Below are 20522 nucleotides of genomic sequence, written 5' to 3'. Positions count from 1 at the left end.
TGGTTATTCGTTTTTTATATGTATAACTGTCTGTTCTTGAGTGCTCTTCAAAGATGAATAAAGTAATGTTGGAACTTTGTTATCAATAAAAGTTTGTTATTAAACCATTTTTATCGTACATGTAGTCTACAATAATATTATACTATAAAATTAATGTAATAAAAATATTGTCAACACAATTATTGTTTCTTGCATGCTATAATATAAAGAAATGGTTGAATATAATAGACACCTTTTGTGTCAATCATGTACAAACAAGTAGATAAAACATAAAAAAAATTATATAAATTCAATATATTTTCAAATTATACCTTATGTATCACTAATTTATCAGATATATGACACTTGCTTTGTGAAATATGTATATGTTTCCACCTTTTTTCTTTCTCTTCAACATTAGTACACGTATGATCTGCCTATTTTGTGATGCGATTATCTATTGATATCATTTTTGTGGACGAGGAACTATGCTCATGTCTAAGAAACAAATATTTTTTCTGTACTGTATACAAATACGTATATAAAACGAAAACAGTAACTGTATGATATTTTATTCCAATGTTACAAATCGAAGACAAACATTTTCTGTCAATTCTTTATCTAAAAGTTACCCAATTTGATTTAAATCATCACCTAAATAACGCTAAGACATGCAAATATAAGGGAAATCTGAGATTGATAGTTTATGTGTACTAAGACACACGATCCGGGGACCAACCAGTACTGAGCAATGAGCCAAATGCAACGACTTGTCCCCGATAGGGTTTGAATCCACGCAGCTAGATTATTTAGATTACTTCTCCGAAACGTTATAACCATTTGGCCATCCCGCCTGTATCTTGATACATGAATAACTTTTATGAACAATACTATAACTATTTACAATATTTACGGTTTTTATTGAAACATCACATATATGTCATTTTTTATCAAAATCATCTTTACAAAATCCTAAATATTTATGCTTAGAACATACTCTTGTTGAACGAAACGAAATTTGCCTTTTTTGTACATCTGTTCATACTTTAACCTAACAGTAATAATTAAGTCCGATAATGTATTCAGATATAGACCACTGAAGTGTGTTAGTTTAAGTTCCGGTGACTAACTGCCCATAATTTAAGTACCTTGTACATGTATTTAATTACTATGCAAAACATTTATCAAAATTAGGTTTTGGTGATTTCACTAGCAAGTCAGTAGTTGATGCTAGCATGTCATTGTCTAAATAGCATTTCTAATAAATCCGTACCAAAATTAGAAAAGGACGCATATAAATAGCGTATTTCTCTGTTTATATTATAAAGTATAAATGTGGACACTCAATAATTATATTCAGCATCACTTGGACAAACTATAGTATGTTTTAGTTATTATAACAGTGGTCTTGGATGAACTTCACAGCAGCAGCATGTGCTTCTCTACAATTCTCTTTGTATGCAGCTGTAAATAAATAAATAAATAAATGAATACTTTGTCTTTATAGAGATAGCAATGACTCTGTAATGAAGAGATAACGGTCGTTTTACTAAAACATACTAAATATGCATTTATTACAGTTGTGATTTTAGATTTGCTGCATTCAATAGCAATTTGACCAATATTCCCAGACCATGTCACAGCTCTAGCTATATAGGCATACACAAGGTTGTTTTTTTTTAAAGAAAAATCTTTAAAAAAATAAAATAACATGCATGGCATTAATACTGAGAAGGCATACACAAGGTTGTTTTTTTTTAAAGAAAAATCTTTAAAAAAATAAAATAACATGCATGGCATTAATACTGAGAAGTAATTTTAAAAAGCTGTTTATTGTTTTGCTATTTATAAGATTGTTAAATAACTCATTGTCTGAAAATAGTTACTATGTTTACCTGTAAGACTCCAAAATGCATGAGGCACACCTTTTATTGTTTTCAACTCTACTTTAACACCTGCTTGCTTTAATTTCTCATAATATGCTACATAAAAGAAAAAATAGATACTTGATAGGATGAAAATATAGAGAGGAAATGGAAATACAATGAACAAAAAAATCTAACAAAAATATGTTTTTTAATTCTTGAAATTTATATGATTTAACATACGTGAATGCCAGAGAAACATATGGTTGTTTTGTGAACTTATGTATGACAGCTTATTATTATATAGAGCTAGAATTCTAATTATCTCAATTCCGATCTTCTAATTAAAGGAGATTTTATTAAAAGCTCCAGAGAAAAAATGAAATCCTATAGTCACTTAATATCATTTATGAAACGAACCATAACATCCGTCTCTCAGAGGATCAAGATCAGCCACAATAATCTGTGTCGGTGGAAGGTATGAAAAGTCTTTGTTCAGTATTACCGAGGCCCTTGGTTTGTTTTTATCTTCATCTGTGATATATTGGTCTGTGAACCTGAAATCAAAGTTCTCCTATTTTAAAAACTAACAGTCTCATTATGAATATATCACCAGAATGTCTTTGCACAAGATTGGAAATTAACAAATGCTTTGTTAATAATTTACAGGCACAGACGTTATGAAATTAATCAAACAAATCGAAAAGATTACTATCATGTCTTTGATATAAAGAACAAGCATGTTATGTGCGAAATGTTATCTTGATAGAAAAGAAGATTCACCATACTATAAACATGCTCAATTAACAATGATAATCAATGTACTAATTAATATGGAGCTTTCTTAAAACAATTAACAAACAGATGGGAAAAGAAGGTGCTTTATATTAGGGTTAAAATAAATATGTAATTTTAATATCAAAGCGTCTATCAAGTAATAAACAGTACAACAGGGGATATGGGAAGTGGGTGAATGGTCATGTAATTGAACCCACCATTTCATTATAGGCGTTGAAAGTACTGGACCATCTTTAAATTCTTTATGTGAAGGATACACCGCTGCATAACTTACACTTGGATATACTAAAACCTAAAATAAATATTGCCATGACAACAGATCTTACCATTTAATTGTCGTTTGAGACAGACTCGGACCATCTCGGAACTCTTCATTTGAAGGGTGTTCAAAGTTCATACTGACACTTGGATAAATCAAAATCTGTCAAAGTTTATATGTCACAAAAATGATTATCAATAACAAAATAAGTGTTATATGTACTAAAGCTACCCAACAAAATGGTAACATTATATTTCTTCTCGAATTTGTTTCTGTCAAATTGAGAAAGTGATTTAAATGATGTTAAATTTTGATTTTAAATACCGGTAACAATGCAATTTTTCTATAATTCAAAGCAAGGTATTCAATGACTTTGTGTTTATAACTGTATAGTTGTCTACATACATTATATAATAACAACAGGTTAATCGTATAGCATACATACTGCAAAGTCTACCAAGTCTTTAGCTTCGTGACATACAATAGCCGCTAATTTTCCACCAGCGCTATCCCCAGACACACCAAGTTTACTATTTACATTACCACCTGAAATAGTATGAAATAATTACATTTACATAATCTCGTTAAACGAACTATTCACTGCCACTAATTACATTACCCCCATTTTCACGAACATTTATCATCTACAAAAAGTGGAAAACAAATATTTATTTTTATAAACTTTAAAAAGACCTTTACTTAAAACTAGAGAACGTACCTATGGTTGCCTTGTTTGCTGCCACCCACTGTAGCGCACAAGTAGAATCGTCTATATTTGCAGGATATTTGTGTTCTGGTGCTAAACGGTACTCAACATTCACAACTATACATGGTGAATCTCTTAAAAATAAGCATGCCGAATTATTTCCGGTCTATAGCTAGATATAGGGCCTGAGTATATTTTCAGATATGTTTCAGATAAGCAAATACGTATTAGTTACATAGTTTGTAAGGCTTAGTGTGAAACAGCTTCATAAATATATATAATATGTTTTGAGAATTAGCATGTATGACTGTTTAAGAGTTTTGTTCTATATAACTTTAATTGTTCTTTACACTACATGTAAGTGTATTTATCAAGAATCATTGACAAATATTTACCTTGCTAAAATTTTGCATACAGTTTCATGGGTTTTACGGCATCCAACAGTATTTCCACCACCATGATAATATACCAGTATACCAGGGGCAGGTAACGTATCACAGGATGACGGCTTGTACACAGTTACAGGTATACCATCTGAAATGTCCAACTTCAATATCAGACATGCGCGTTCAATTCAAAGTTGCAATTTTACGAGTTAAGTTATAATTAAGGCAGCAGACCACACTAAATGAAGCCGCAGCTTCGAATGGCCAGGGAGGATTTCATGGATATAGTGACTATTGTGGATTTAAATGACTGGTTGTCTTTAAAATGCATTTTCAGCATGAAATTTGTTTTTGTGACATGTAATATGATCATTGGCAAATTCGAAAACATGGTTAGAAATCACATGCTGATAATTATTGATGTCAAGGTCGCCATTGTTTGTAAACATTGCTTTTAAACAGCATGCTCGGTGAAAACAAGTAATTTTACAGGGGGGTACAAACTTTCAGCAATAGCAAAAAATCTACAAGGCCAAGCACCTATTTCTTTGTGATATTTTGCATGCATAGGGAGTTGCTAAAGTAGTGACAGAGTTTTTGTAGACCGTATATTTGCAGGTATTTTTTGCAGAAGGGACGAAAAATGTTATTTTGGGTCTCGGACCACTATAGATTTTTGGCTTTTACGGAATGAATTGGAATTTTTTTAACTGCCTGACTGTTGCATATGGGATGATTTCATTACAGATTTGCAATGGTATGACATATATGTTCTTAACAAAATGTGTTTTCTTTTTCCAGGTTGTGTAGTTTGGGATCAGATTTATCAGACATATTGCTTGTAGGACATTGACGGCAGAAACTTGAAATTTAGTGTGGAGTGCTACCTAAGTATGGCATCGTTAATGAAACACTTTACTTAAAATCTAATCATTTATCTTTCAAAGCGATTCGAGGTTGTCAACATAATGCTTACTTAGCATCTAGCGTGACTATTGGTTAGATTGTAAGATAAAAATACTGAAATTTCTATCAGGAAAAACTTGCCTTTGCAGTGTGGAGATGGAATGATAAACTCCGTTTCTTTTCCGTCAAGGTTAACTGTACCACCATATTTTATTGCTGCGGCAACACTCTGTTTCCTCGCCTCTTCTACTCCAACTTCATAATATGGTTGAACATTATCCGCAAGCCTCGCTTTGAAAAATTCTATTGTTTCAGGATGGACGTAATATTTCTTTACGAACTCCTCAAAATTAAATGACATGATTGTATTGTCAGTTTACAACTAAAGATAACTTCATGGATTAAACTGAAGGGAATGCATATAGATTAACAAATTGTGTAAAGTTTTATCAGAGGACGAGGCCAACTTTACTATCATAATCTCATGTAGACGCACGCTCTTAATTTTAACTGATATTAGATAAGAGGTTGTGAAATGTCAACCTTGATTGTGTTGTATCTGTAGTATTACAGGACATAATGAAGTCATACAAACACAGCATGCACTAGATGTATCGCATACCGCAAATATATCAGTAAACAAACAATAACGTATATTTTCTTCACCATCTATCAATTAATCTATGTAGTATTTACTAAAACTTGACAACAGTAATTAATATATAAGGCCTATCTATAATCCCCCAAAAATATGGAAGTTGCATTAATAACTACGCCAATGTTATAGCTAGACGTCAGTGAAGAATAATAATTAGAACACTGCATTAGCCTTGATATCGTAGAAGCTGCGAGAATCACATATGGAACTCGTTGGGGTCATAACTTTCGCAGAAGCGGTGTATCCATCGCAGTAGCGGTGGAGTACGTATTCGTCGCAGAAGCGGTGGATAAGAAAAAACCGTTTGCTGTTGTCGAGTTTATGAATTTTGTTTTATGTTATAATGTTTATCTGGAAACACCTAGTGAGACTGGAGGCTACATATGTATTTTTCAAACTCTGCCATTTATGCAAACACTCTTGTACGGTTTGACGGGGGGGGACGCCAAAACACGTACAAATGTGTGCAAAACGACCCCTAAATACTACGGCATAGTATAGTTCGTATGATACTTGTAAAAAATCAACCATAATTTGGAACTTTAAAAATGTCAGCAGACATGTATAAAAAAACTTTATATACATGTAATACTGCTGTAATGTCACTTTTCATTTGATAATAGTGGTGTTTATATAGTTTTACATACATGTATGTACACAGCTTATGTCGATTTATGAAGAAAGTTCACTTTTTTCTCAAATAAAGAAATTTGCTGTATTAAGATTCGTTATAAATTCCTGACAGGTTATATGACCGTATATAAATGGTTGTTTGCAATATAACCATCGTCTACTGGCTCGGGTAATATTTCCAAACAACCGTTTATACAAGGGAATATAACCTGTTAAAACTCTTTATAACTAATAAAAAAACGTCAAAATTATCCAAGAAAATCGACCTTACAAACGTGCAGTATTATTATATGTTTAATAAACTTTTCTGAGAATATGTAGCAGGTACTAGCTTGTACTGCATTACATTTTGAATCTTAAATGTGAATTAATTAGTCTTTATTCTACAGAGGAAGTCTTCGTATTGTCTGACCATCCACTGTATTTGATATAAAAAATGTAAATTAAATATTCTTGCATCTAATATAGTTTCATATATATGTTTCCATATAATTTTATAGCACCATTTGATTCCTGATTTTTATTTTTTATTCAACTTATTAGTAAGTACTAATTAAGTCAATTAATTTATAACAGGTAGGTATATTCACGTTAATATACGTACCTGTTTATAAGTATAAAACCATGTTTTTTTCTAATTTAACAGAATAATTTGTTATCTTTTTCATAAAACATACTTTTAAATGTAAGTTGTATGTTAAATAAGAAGAAATATAAACATACATGTAATTATATTTTTTGTGTGTGACAAAAAACACTTATGAAAATTACCTCATGCATAGATTTACTGTAAGAAAAGGGATGCATGTGTCTGTTAATTCGGTGGGTCCAATGACAGACTTGCTAAAACATCAGCTAGTAACTTGGCATCAAATCCTTCTGTTACCATTTATATAATAAATCTTGTGATACTACAGTGTGACTGTGGGTTGGGGCGAAGTTTATCATTGGCAGCTCTGTGCTAAACATTTCAATATTTTTTATATTTGACTGTGTATGGGGAATCACATACTCCGGCTGTCGTATGGCAAGGATTTATAGGCAAACTCGTGTTTTGCTGTTGTGTTGGGGTCATTGCGTTATATACAGTTTATAAAACTGTTTTCGAGAATATACGTGTTTATTAGTTGTCGAGAATATGCGTTTGTTCCAGTTAGGTTCAGAAGTGATATTTACACCCAGCTATTTTGCATCACATACAATTATACTGAATTGTATTGCTGTTCGTGTTTGATCACGTTGTGTGAAGGTTTTTAATGGGGATGTCTAAATTTCGATCTGGTGCTGTTAAGCATAGGCGCTTGGTTTCGGGATAAAAAAACCATTTGAGAGGTTTGTAGAACTCAAATTTAATTGAATGTAACGATTTTTTAACATAGATACCTATATGTCTCTCATTTTCCCGATGTTACTAAAAAGGATGTTGGATTTGTACAAGGGGCTAATGTGTCTCCCGCTGTTGTAACCTATTGATACAGACAATGTTATTAATGTAATTAAAGCCCCGGGATGAGGGGAAATAATAATAGCGACCGGGTCAACTCGTACCGGGGTTAATATTCCGGGGACGTGAAAGACAGGAAATAGCATTTACCAGATCCAAAGGGGAGTAACTCGAAAAAAAATGTGCATAACCAATTAATTTATTTATAAAAAAAATAGACCATTATTAACATTATGACGACGATACGGCAGTTTACTTGCGATGACTTATTTAAGTTTAATAATGTGTGAGTATAATTGTATTAAATACCGTCGCACGGGTGTTTATATTACAGATTAGCTATTTCAGTATTTGACTAGTATTCGGATATGCACCTATTTACGGGTGGTCATGATTATGATACGTTGGCCTACGCATTTTCACAGTGCTTGTTTTTTGTACGTGCCCGATAGTAACATAATATTTTTTTGGAAATTGTATTCGCCACTCTTTGAAAAAAACGAACAAAAAAAACACTGAAGCCTTGGACAAAATAAATTGTCCTACCGCCTATCCTGACATGAAATATTTATTTTCAGACCTGCCAATGAAAATAAAATCTATTATTAATAGAAAGAACTTGAATATCTGCTTTTTATTTTTACTTAATGATAAAATATGATCAAACTATCTATCTATCAACATTTTCTTGTATTTCTCGCAAAATCTTAGTGCACTTAAACAGGTCTGCTTCATAAGGCAAATACCTGACATCAGGTAATTTCCTTGTTATACCACAATTCCTAATTTGATATGCTTCCTTTGCCTTATTGACATAACAATGTATTAACGCTCAAGATTTTTGTTCATTCACCTGGGAGTAGCACAATAATCAAAGGGTCCCGGCACAGTGTTGGGATAGTGTAAAAAAGTAATTCTTAAAAAAAAATATATACTGTATATATAATATATAGACAAGGGGTTGAACTCGCCAAATCAGCCGAATGCCCCTAGTCCAGTATAAGTCTATATATTATATATATACGAGGGGTGATCCAAAAATTCGTGGACACGCTGCATAAAACAAAAAGTAATAAAGCAAATCACATGAAATTCTAGTATCTTATGAAGTGAGCATATGTCGACAAATTCTCAAAATATTGTAAAGATTGTACAAGAATTAACGATTCTGCACCAGTTTATATACATAGACATGACAAAACGCGGCGCAGCTCACGACGTCACAAACGACGTTATGCTATCATATATATAGGAAGTAATCTATTGTTACCGTTTTGCCTTATAACTTTTCAAAGTATTCCCCTTTAACCCGCACACATTTTTCATGGCGGCGGACTCAGTCTCTAAATGTACTCGCATACCATTCCTGGCTGAATGATGACAGTATGCATTGGATGGCTCCTCTCAACTCGTCCAGATTGTCAAAACGTTTCCCTCACAACTCTTTCTTTAACCTGGGAAACAAGGCGAGGTCACACGGGGAAAGATCAGGCGAATATGGTGAATGACTGAGTACTTCTGCTCCAAGCTGAGAACTAGAGAACGACACATTGACGGTTTATTTGTCACACTTTCGATCATTGTTTTTGTCTCGCCAGGCGTCTTTCCAAGATTTATACAGAACTGTATAACTGTCCGAAGGTTCGCTGGATCCGTGACGTCCATTTTTGATAAAGCTGTTTTTAGCACTTGCTCTTTAAAGCACGAGCGTAAAATAACCGCAACTTCAAAATGTCTTCTAATACTGACACTGAGAATGACGTCATACACATCAAAACAACATTATTAAAACGTTTCTCACAATTTTCTTTGTTTGCACAGGTTTTACATGTGTTTAAATGAGATGAAAACGTTTACATCACAGAGAAAAAGTAAGCTGCGCCGCGATTTTGATACTTAATGTTTTTATATTGTCATATATAGATAAAAAATGCAATTGGTGTTTTAAAATTTGGTCAATTTATTAAAAAGCATTGATTAATAATATCCAAAGAGTTCATTTCGATAGGACGTCACGTTATGGAGATACACACATTGTCCACGAATTTTTGGATCACCCCTCGTACAGTATATATTTTTTTTTTAGAATTACTTTTTTACACTATCCCAACACTGTGCTGGGTCCCTGTGACAATAATAAGTACATATTTTTACCACTTTGACTTTTGGACATGTTTTGCACATAAAAAACCATCAAAATCATAAAAAAACATCAACATTTATTTGCATTTGTCACAAATCTTTTTCAAAGTAAGATGCTATATAGCTGCCAGGGCCAAAAAACCCTTCTTTGTGGAGGCCAAAATAGGCTGCTTCCCCAACCAAACTAGCCTCTGAGGCCCCTTCTCCAAAAATGGTGTTTTGGCCCTGGCTGCATAGATTCATGTGCCTATTTAAAAAAAAATAGTAGTTCAGCAAAAAGCACTGACAAAGATTTCATACAATGAATTAAGAAATAAATTTTACCATAAATTCTCTTTCCTGATAGTTTGGATTCACCAGTTTGTCCATTTTTCTTTGTACATAATTTGGTCAAGAAAGATAGTTTAAGTTTTAAAATTAGACTGGCTTTAAGCCTCTTTGCAGTACTTTCCATCTTCCCTTGAAATTAAGAGTAATACTCGTAGCTTAAAGCATGTGATCGGGAAACAACAATAAAAATGTGACTTATTTGAATAACAGTAGATTTCCAGGATTTATCAGCAATTCTGTTCTGAGAGATCGTCAGAACACACTGTACTAGATTTGTAAATATTTGTAAACACACACAAATTGCAACTTCTGCCTTTATATAGGAATCTTTAGACGCAAAAAGTTAACATATTTTCATGTAATTTTTTACTGAGAATCGCTTGCGAAAATAAGTTTTTTGCGAGATTATCATGAATGAAATACAAAAATCATGTATATATTGTTATTTACATTTACATTTTAAGGAATTTGTGGTATAATAAGACAAACACCTGCTGTCATGTATTTGCCTTATGAAACAGACTTGTTAAAGATTATAGAGAACCATCATATATCAATCAATATATATGCATGTCAGTTTGGGTGACAGACTAACAGGAATATTAATGTCTGTCCAGTGCTTGCATTTCCATTAACACCTGTGTCATATTGAGTATTGCTAGAATATATTCTTTTAGCATATTTGGGTAATAATATGGTAATTTTGGGTAAATAGAGGTGTCCCTAGAATTACAATGTACAGTATATATATATTCATGTTGTCAAACATTATTGCATATATTTATATTTTGATATTAAATTAATTATTGCATTTTTTTGTTTTCTTTTTTTTCAGGAATTTAGATCCTTTGACTGAAACAGTATCCTTTAAATAATCTTGAATAAACGGTCTGAACATGGTAACTCCACTGGTCATCATTGTTTTTCTTTTGGGATTATAGTCATTATGGTTGGCTTTTGAAAGTTTTGATATAAACATACATGTACATTCAAATTTTACAAGCATTTTGAATTTTTGTCCAATTTGATCTTTTTACGGCCAAATGGTTATGTACAGTTACCTGTTAAATCATAAAACTTTGTAGTTGTGGGTACCCCTGAAATGTTGAATTTTATCATGTTACTTGATTTGTCCAGTTGTCAACTAATGTAATGTTGGAAATTCAATAAAATGATGCTAGTTTAACTAACAGTTTAAACAAATAAGCTACAAAAAACAACAATTTATTAACTTTAGGGGTCAAAATTATTTTACAATTTATTAGAGCGTAACATGCAACTTCAAGAATCTTATTTGATAGGGATTTAGATCAAATTGAATCAGTTTTATCCACTGTATAGCAAATTAACTATTTAATATATCTGTTAGTACAAGTTTTTACAATAACCTTCCAGAATTAACATTATAGTTAGGTGGATATTCTGGTATTTTACATACATGTATAAAATGTACTGCATGTGCTTTTCAGGTCATTCCATATTAGTGTATTTTGATGATTCCTTAAAGACAATTGGTCCCAAATAACTAGTAAATTTTGATATAAAATATAAACAACCCGATTTGCATATTCCCTGTAGAAAGTACTGTTTGTAAAATTTCCTTGACAAATTACCAGTATGGCTTACCATTTTATATGCAGTATATGGCTCATTGGCCAGAGTACTTCCAAGTGGCAGAGTCACCTTCCGGGGAAATTATGGGATATAGTGAGTATACATGTATACTTATTTACATTATAATTATTGTATAACAGTGATGGTTATTATCAGTGAGGCTCAGACTTCAATCATAACAGCAAAATGAAGGTATAATGAAAATGTTGAAAAGATGAATTAGAAGATAAAAATATTACCTCAAAATGAATGAAATAAATTTAATGTTATTCTTAAAAGGAAGTTATTTCAGTAGCAACCAGTTTCCAGTTCCCAGATATCTACATGTGCTTATTGTAATGGGGGTTTAGGGCTCCTTGACTTGTAATTACATTGTATGATAAATTTACAATTTATTACTATTTGATATCATTTGAGAGTGTCCTAACTTAAACTAGGTCATCTTTCAACAAGAAAACTTTTCTGTTTTAACAAATGCTTTTTTTGCAGTTATAGAGTGTTTAAATATGAAATTTATTTTCAGTAATGGGTAAAGCAGAGGGTAATGGCGACCAGTGGCATGGTCATGTTACTGCTTTAACAGTAGCCCCAGAATATAGACGTCTTGGCCTTGCTGCGAAACTGATGAGCAATTTGGAAGAAATCTCTGAAAAGTTAGTGTCACAATTGTATTAACAATATTCTATTGATAAATGTTTCATATACTTGATAGATTTCAAATAATTGACAGTATACATACAGTCATGTAGTTGTTAATACAGTATTTATAAATATTTCATATACATGATCGCAAATCATTGATTATACAAATTGAATAGAAAAATTTCAAAAGCTTTTTAAAGAACCACTCTGTTTGCTGTTGTAGTGAATTAGCCGCATGAAGACTACGTCACATGTTCAATGCAACAGTATAGTAACTTGATAGAGTAAACCTTTAACCTGCTGAAAAGGCAATATTGGACTTGCTCAACTTTGAATTTAGAACAGTCCATTTAAAATTTAAGGGATTTCAGAGTCAAATACAAACATTGAGGTACCAACGGTTTAGAGCCTAATTTGACGGCATCTGTCCAGGCAGACCTGGCTTTATACTGGTGGCGAATGCTAATCCTTTGCAAATCCAGCAAAATTAGGGTTAAAGAACAAGTTGCCACAATGTTAAAATATCCCATACAATATTTACTATGTTTAAGTATTTAGTGTGATAAGCAAAGAGATAAGCTTATTTTGGTAAAGTTTTTATGATTTTACACTGAATATGCAAATATTCAAAAAAATATGTGAAGTTTTTCCTGAATACTTTCGTTAGTTTTGTCTTTACATAGAAATATCCTAATACTTTTCTAAATTATCTTTAGAAAGGTCCTCTATGAAGGAATGATAACTTAAAGAGGCCAACTTAAAATAATGCCCCTTTTCTTTCTTAGTGTAGAATGTATGCTTGCATAAAATTTTAGGATATTGCAACATTTTTAGTGACAGATTATCCAGCCAGTGTATATAAAGGTGATTACCCTACTCATTTGTTTTGAATAATACATTGAAGGGTGTTTTAGCCGGCTCTTTTATGTCCAGAAAATAGATAAAACAACAAAAGACAAACAGACAAAACAATCACAACATAATACTATATAGTGGTCCCATAAATATTTTATGCACCTACTATTTATGGGGTGTGGCATATAGATTTTCCCTTGTCCATCTCCTTGTTAAGGTATCACACTGTCTGTCTGTAAGACTGATAAATCTGTGAAGTTTAGGGACAACTTTTTATTTAACTCTGCATTAAAAAATTGTAAATGTAGTACTTGTTATTTCCCTTTGATATGAAAGCTTAGGGGCCAGTTACACAGACAGTCGGTCCCCAATCGGTCATTTAATTTTAAATTTACTCCTGTTATGATCGGTTGTCATGTGTGATTTTATTTCTGGTTTTCTGTGTAAACGGCCATCGGTGACAGAAAGCAAACTCAAACGGGGTGGATCGGTGATAAAAATACTGAAATACTGTCGGTTTTTATTGTTTGTAAATCGGAGCTAAATCGGGCGTAATGCTGATTAATCGGTGTTTGACAGCTAGTCATCAGTGGTTTAACACTTTCCGTCAGATATGGCCAATGATTCATATTTGGTTATCTTTGTCTGATCGGCGATATTGGGTGATTAAGAGCTTGCATATCTCGTGATAAAGGTTGCTGTCGGTAATTTGTAAAATATTTTCACCGATCGAGAATTTTAAACATGTTTAAAAATCCCAATCGGTAATTTTTCACCGATGAAACTTATCTTTCCCCAATAGCAGTTGATAGGTGGAAAACAGGTGACCAATTGGTGATATCGGTGTTAAATACGTTGACATCGGTTCACTCCATAATTTGGCTAATAAAACTACCGATCAATCACCGATGGCTCTGTGTAACTGGGGTGTTACATCACAATATTTGTAAATGTTTGTGACATTGTATGTGTAAATATCAATCAGTGAAATTTGTTATCAATTTATATTTTTCACAAAAGTCCAACCCCTTATCTCAATAGGGAGAGCTTCGGAGTGTAATCTAGGGATTGCTGGCTTGATTCTTAGGGAGATGTTATTTCTATGTTAACAATTGATCTCTGACATTTGTCTAATGGTTATTTGTCAGTCACATCAGATTGAAAAAAAATTAAGTGAGATTTGTAGTTGGTCACTTGTGGAGAAGTTGTTAGCTAGCTGCATTACATAACTTCACATAGATGTTTCAGAGCTCAGTGTATGAAATATTTAATTGTTAACAATAATATATTTTTAGATAGTAGAAACAAAACATTTAATATGACAAAAGCAGCAAAGGGATACAAGTTTGGCAGAGAAAATTGAATAAAAAATAAAGATAAATAAAGTGGTCCTTTCTAGTAACTTCTATTTGGTTAAGGTCGGGTTGCAGTTTGTATTGTTGAAAGTTACAAGTTGAAAATAGTGCTTCAAAATACTCAGTGAATGTTCAGTTTGACTTCTGTTTAATATATACGAGGGGTTATCCAAAAATGGACTTTCTTTGTTGCGTAAAATATATTTGAGATATTAATTTGAAATTCTTACACTGCTTAGAAGAATTAATTACAAATAAACACAGAAAAATTCATGTGAGTAGCTTTTTACATTCCAACAATATTTAATTTTAGATAAACACATGTCGGCGACAGTGGCGCACTCAAAAAATAATTGACGTCAACGTCATAATATTAACGTATAACTTGTGCTTTAACATTACGCAGTCAATGACGGTTACTGCTTCTCAAAGTAATGTCCATCACTAAATTTCTTATGCCACTTTACCACTAATGATCGTGAAATTTTCTTTCCTCTGTTTGTCTGCTGATTTTTATCAAATGTTTTTGTAGGTGTCATCCCCAAATTACAACAAAAATTTATGATCGTTATATGATTGCGCGATTTTCTAATTACCGCGTGTCAGTCATTTTCCCGTTGTAAACAAAAAGGCGTCTGGCTTGACGTCCATTATTTAAAAGAATTACTTAAATGACATCATAGAAGAAACATGCGATGCTCAGCGGGTTTTCTACGTTATTTTTTAGTTTTTATATCAAGAAATATACTAAGACTTACTGCATTTTTTCTACCGTGCGCCGGGTGCCGTGTATATGCTTATTTAAAAGCAATATAAAATCATTATTTGTAGACACAATTGACAGTTCCTTCAAATTGTGTTGATAATATTCTACAATGTATGCTGATAAAATTTCATTACAATACACGTTGACGTTCAAGAGATATTTAGAAAGTCCACGAATTTTTGGATAACCCCTCGTATGTACAATACATAATTTGTATTTCTTTTACAATTATTTATATCTGACAAAAATTTCTTATGAAACAGTCAGTGTATGTACATTTTTTTCTTCTTCAGGAAGCGTTGTTTTTTTGTTGATCTGTTTGTTCGTGTATCAAACAAAGTAGCAGTGGATATGTACAATAAGCTTGGATATAGTGTATACAGAAGGGTTATAGAATATTACTCGGGAGAAGTGGATGAAGATGCTTTCGGTATGATAACATTTCATTATTTTGTGTGCCTCATGTCTATAGTTTCTGTTTAAAGCAGCATGCCTACTGATTCATTCTAATTTTCATGAAAATTTTGAAAATGTATTAAAAAGTAAAATATGGCAAAGTAATCATAGAAAGTAATTTACACGTTGCATTTGGCACTGACAGTCCATGCAAATTACCAAAAAAGAGGTCAAAATATGCACAAAAAAAAGGCCTTACGCAGTAGAAATATTGTGATAGATACTGCCAAATCAGTCCTTAATAGCACATAAGATATAATTTATTACTTGAATTTTGAATTATTAAACTTTTCTTAGAATATTTGTACATTTTCCCAAAGTTTGACCTTGTTGATATATTTTTGGCTCATCTGGAGGCATGTAGGTCAATATATAGTATAGATCTTAAAAAGCTTATTTTGAATTCATTGAGTCTATTAAGTTTATTTAGCATTCTATTTGTATGTGTTCTAGAATCTGTAAAGTTTATGTAGAATTCTGTGTATGCATTAAGTTTATCTAGAATCCTGTACAATGTATGTCTACATTCTAGAATATCATTATGGTCTATGTAATGTTTATAGAATTCTGAATATCTATGTGTATGAAGTTTATCTAGAAGTCTCCATGTCTGAAAAGCTCTGATGGCTAGGTTCAGCTAGAATTTTGAATGCCTTTATTCTAGTTTGTAAGTTTAGAATTCTTTGTATGCATGAGTTCTTTTATAATCTGTAAAGCTTCTCTAGGATTGTTTACTTGTATGTGTTTGAATTCATTGTTAATTGTTCCGTGAAAAGAAACATATCGTGAATGTATATGTTTAGTTAGAGCTTTACATTTTGATATTTGACACTTTATGTTGATTTCTTTGTGCCTCTTTGATCTATAGTATGATTATGTAAAACTTCTTTTAATCATTTGAATGTGTGAATTTTAAGTGATTCCAATATTGAAATTTTTGGGCTCTATTAAAAACATTAGATCAATAAGTTTCATTAATTACTAATTCAAATAAATTGATTTATAATGTACATTTATATTGTAAATGTTCAAGCAACATAACTTGATTTTTTCTTCAACAACTTATGAATGTTAAGATATGTTCATTTTACACAGTAATAGCAAGGTTGAAGGCAGAGACCAGTAAATAATATGGCTATTGAATTGCTAGGCCGACTTAGCTGCCTACAACAAACCTGAGTCTTGTTGCATATATATCTTTCATTTGAATGCCATGATGCAAAGAAATCAGACAGACAAAAACAAAAATGTTATTAATTAAATGAATAACAGTGATATATTAATGTTGCTTAATACCCACCAAACAAAGAATAATTACAGAAATTGTTTGAAATTGAACATATAAAAACACTTGAAATGCATATCTTTGTGATGATTTCCTATGGGAATTGCCAAGATTGGGTGGCAAGTAAATTAAATATGAATCTTTTTTTCTATAGGGCCATCCTTAAAAAAATGTTTGTTTGCAGTAACGCGACCGACTCACAAAATTTGCAGTTAAATAAAAAAAAAAAAAAAAAAAATCGACCTACCTACCCACCTTTAAAATTCTGGGTCGGGTTTCTGCAAACAAACATTTTTTTAAGGATGGCCTAGTCAATAGCTAACCATACCAATCCTCCTTAAATCACCTTAATGCTTCATTATACTCCAATTCAATCACAAAATCATTTTCTCATCAAAGTGTTTTATCACAACTAAACAAAAACTAATCTTTTAATTGATCTTAATTATTATTTTTTTTAAAAATTGATCTTAAGTTATAAGCCTGAGTCAGTCCGAAATTGATGCTGAATCCTAGTCACCTATAAATATTATATATATATATATATACATTAAAAGGTTTATACCCTTCCTAAGGGTTCCAATTTTAATTCTTTAAATTTTAACATACAAGGGTAGTTGCATTTTCATCCTTCTGTTTCCCCATACTTCTGTGGCATTTTTAGCTGCACTTCCATACATTTCTCTTAGTAACTTTATTTATAGACAGATATTCTCTGTATTTGGTAGGAAACTTTGATGGTTCTATAACTGTAGTTGGAGTTAAGGGTCACTGGGGTCAATGACAAGGGTGATGAAAATATATTTTTACACTTACGATCATATAGTCTTCTTTAATTGACTGATGTTTTTCATATTTGATTTGTGCAAACTTTGTGGTGGTCCAACTTTGGGTAGGTTTTGAGGGTCACTTAGGTCAAGGTCACTGGTGCTTAAAATACTAGACTTTAAGCAACACTTTTGCTCATACAGCCATTATAAATTGGCCTACATTATGTATTGAATATACTTTTGGTGGTCTTCTTACATTAGTTTGAAATATATATATTTTTTTCTTCATGCTTTATATTCTAGTATATTATAGTTTTGAAGAGCATTAAATGCACTAAGGGATGTCTTGTTTTTTTTGCAATAAACATTATCAAGATGGTTTATAAAGCTATGTTTTTTCTTTTGATTGTAATTAGAACATATATTTATATTTTATTGGAAGTTGACTCATGTTTGTCAGTTAAATCAGGAACATATATTCACATAGAATACTTATGATTACTTTTAAATGATAATAATAAACATCAGTAAGAAGAAAGAAATACAACAGAAGGCTATTAATTGTATCTAGGGTTAATGATTTTCTTTCATGTTTTAATCTTTATGTATGCATTAAGTGGTCGTATTTTTATAAACTGCATAATAAAGATTGGTTCCAGCTGCTAAAAATACTTTGTTACATATTTCTGGCTCTATATACAGTCTAAGTTCACTGAAACATCCTGTTTTTGTATAAAGCACTAAAAATTAAACAGACATGCTATGAATAAAAAAAATAAATTCAGCTGGCACACTTTAGACCCATTTTAGAAAAAGTTGTTTAGAACAATTCATCTGCTAGACTAAATATCTTTCTGCCACATTTTTGTAAGTGAAATTTAAATTATGTTGCACTGCAAATGGGCACCACCAGGTGTGATAAGTGGTTGCAAATTATTCAACAATTACATACAGATGTATACTACAGGTGTTTTTAGGCAACACGCAATTGTATTGAAGAGGCATGTGTATTAGCCAGGTGTCATTCACTAATTGAATTTGAAGAAATTATAGGGTCTGTGCCATGCATGGAAAAATATGTACAAGGCAGATCAATGCACTTTCCCACCATATAAATGCTCCCTAAAGCTGTTATTTTGTTTAACATTGTGTTAAAAAAGAACGTTTTGCATAATTTAAATGCATTAGAGCTGAGATAGAAATTTTAAAAGATGATCGTTTAATAATCAACAGTGGAGGTTAAAGTGTAATACTGTTAGATTGCCACATGGGTTATATAATGTTGTTAGGGTTTTCATGGCTAACTACAGATTACTTGCCCCTCAATGTTTAATGGTTTTATTTATTCCAAAAACTTCTCAAAATTTCCAAGTAGAAAGATACAAGTATTTAGCTAGCTTAAGGAAAGTGACTGGTTCTACTCCGTTGTCTGCTGGTGCCTGGAATGATTATATAAAGTGCTGTACACCTGAGCTATATCTTTTTAATTAATAAGTTATAATTGATGCATAATACTTCAAATACACATAGTTATCATATAAGTTTCCTAAGCAATACTGTGTTCTATAATGTAACTCCTATTACTTGTATAATTTTTGATTATCAGGGTTTTCTGATAAAAGATATTAAGTATTTATATGTAAAGAATGGGAAAAAAATGATAAGCTAAAATTACTGATGTTTGGTAAAATTTAAATTGCACACAAATGTTGAAGATAATAATGTAGGTATTGTGTCAAAAACAAAATAAGCTCTCAAAATTATATATATCAAAAATGAAACTCCAATGAATATGGTACAACTATCAACATTAACAATATATAATGATACATTTATGTAAGTCCTTAACTGCTTATACCCATGCGGCTAGTGCAGACCAGGATAAACAGCCATGTCAGTGCTATCTGGTCACGGTCTGCAGTGTTCGCATAATGTATTTCTAAATTGTCCCGAAAATGAGAGAAAGTTTTGTACAGATTGAAAGATGGAAAAGTTAATTTAAGGTATTAAGCTGCTGAAAGGTTTGATAGAAATGTAAGATTTCCACTGCATACACATGTCTGCACTGCTTTGCACTTTAGTTTGATTAGAAAGTAATTAAAGAAAGGAATGTTTCTGAGATTGAATTCTTTTACATTTTAAAGCTTTAATAATTGTAAATAGCTCTATGTTGCCAATTGAATTAGAAGGTAATGGGGCAATTTATCTCGAGCCTCGTGAATGAGTACTTAGTTTATATTCATTGTTGTTTATTGTCTAGATTTAGATCTAAGAATGACCTTCAAACATTTTTTTCCAGATATGCGGAAGGCACTATCAAGGGATGTAGAACAGAAGTCAATTATACACTAAAGTCACACCTGTTAGACCTGAAGATCTAGATTAACCAATGCCCTGTATTCTCATGAAACAATAATTAAATGAAGAGACACTGTACTTCTGGCTGTCTTACAGAACTTGTATAATAATGCTATCCTTAGAGAATCCTAGTAAAAAAGAGGTAGTATAAACATACTCATTTACATTTACACTTCATTCTGTGCTATTAGAAAATAATTTTATTATCAAAATCCTGAAAGAAGCTTAACATAAATCTTCACATTAAGTAAATGATGGTTTAGAATCTGGTTAGAAAGGTAAAGTTTGATCCCCACCAAAGTTTTTTGTTTTTTT

General features: G+C 31.8%; 2 protein-coding genes across 3 annotated transcripts; one reads left to right on the top strand and one right to left on the bottom strand.

The window, feature by feature from the left end:
* Positions 1 to 535: 535 nt before the first annotated feature.
* On the bottom strand, positions 536 to 5353 carry LOC132723789 (ethyl acetate hydrolase-like). Of its 2 annotated transcripts, none has more exons than XM_060708576.1 (8): positions 5041 to 5353; positions 4003 to 4141; positions 3620 to 3741; positions 3347 to 3447; positions 2969 to 3063; positions 2265 to 2401; positions 1875 to 1961; positions 536 to 1443 (listed from the first exon to the last, which is right to left on the bottom strand). In XM_060708576.1, the coding sequence occupies exons 1-8, from the start codon at positions 5258 to 5260 to the stop codon at positions 1367 to 1369; spliced, it is 978 nt and encodes a 325-aa protein (XP_060564559.1). In that variant the 5' UTR covers positions 5261 to 5353; the 3' UTR covers positions 536 to 1366. The 2 variants fall into 2 exon arrangements, with proteins under 2 accessions (XP_060564559.1, XP_060564558.1); XM_060708575.1 differs by lacking the exon at positions 2969 to 3063 and adding an exon at positions 2840 to 2934 and having other exon boundaries at positions 5041 to 5349.
* A 2405-nt stretch (positions 5354 to 7758) lies between these two features.
* Positions 7759 to 20275, top strand: LOC132723788 (N-alpha-acetyltransferase 20-like). Its single transcript, XM_060708574.1, has 6 exons — positions 7759 to 7920; positions 10942 to 10966; positions 11723 to 11813; positions 12244 to 12373; positions 15632 to 15768; positions 20149 to 20275. Exons 1-6 carry the CDS (start codon positions 7868 to 7870, stop codon positions 20199 to 20201), a joined length of 489 nt encoding a protein of 162 aa, XP_060564557.1. The 5' UTR covers positions 7759 to 7867; the 3' UTR covers positions 20202 to 20275.
* The last annotated feature ends 247 nt before the right edge of the window (positions 20276 to 20522 follow it).

The sequence above is a fragment of the Ruditapes philippinarum genome, unplaced genomic scaffold (assembly GCF_026571515.1).
Source record: "Ruditapes philippinarum isolate M1 unplaced genomic scaffold, ASM2657151v2 ctg2595_1_1_1_1, whole genome shotgun sequence".
Classification (NCBI taxonomy): domain Eukaryota; kingdom Metazoa; phylum Mollusca; class Bivalvia; order Venerida; family Veneridae; genus Ruditapes; species Ruditapes philippinarum.
Note: the sequence above shows the minus strand (reverse complement) of the source record. Positions and strands in the feature narration are given on the sequence as shown.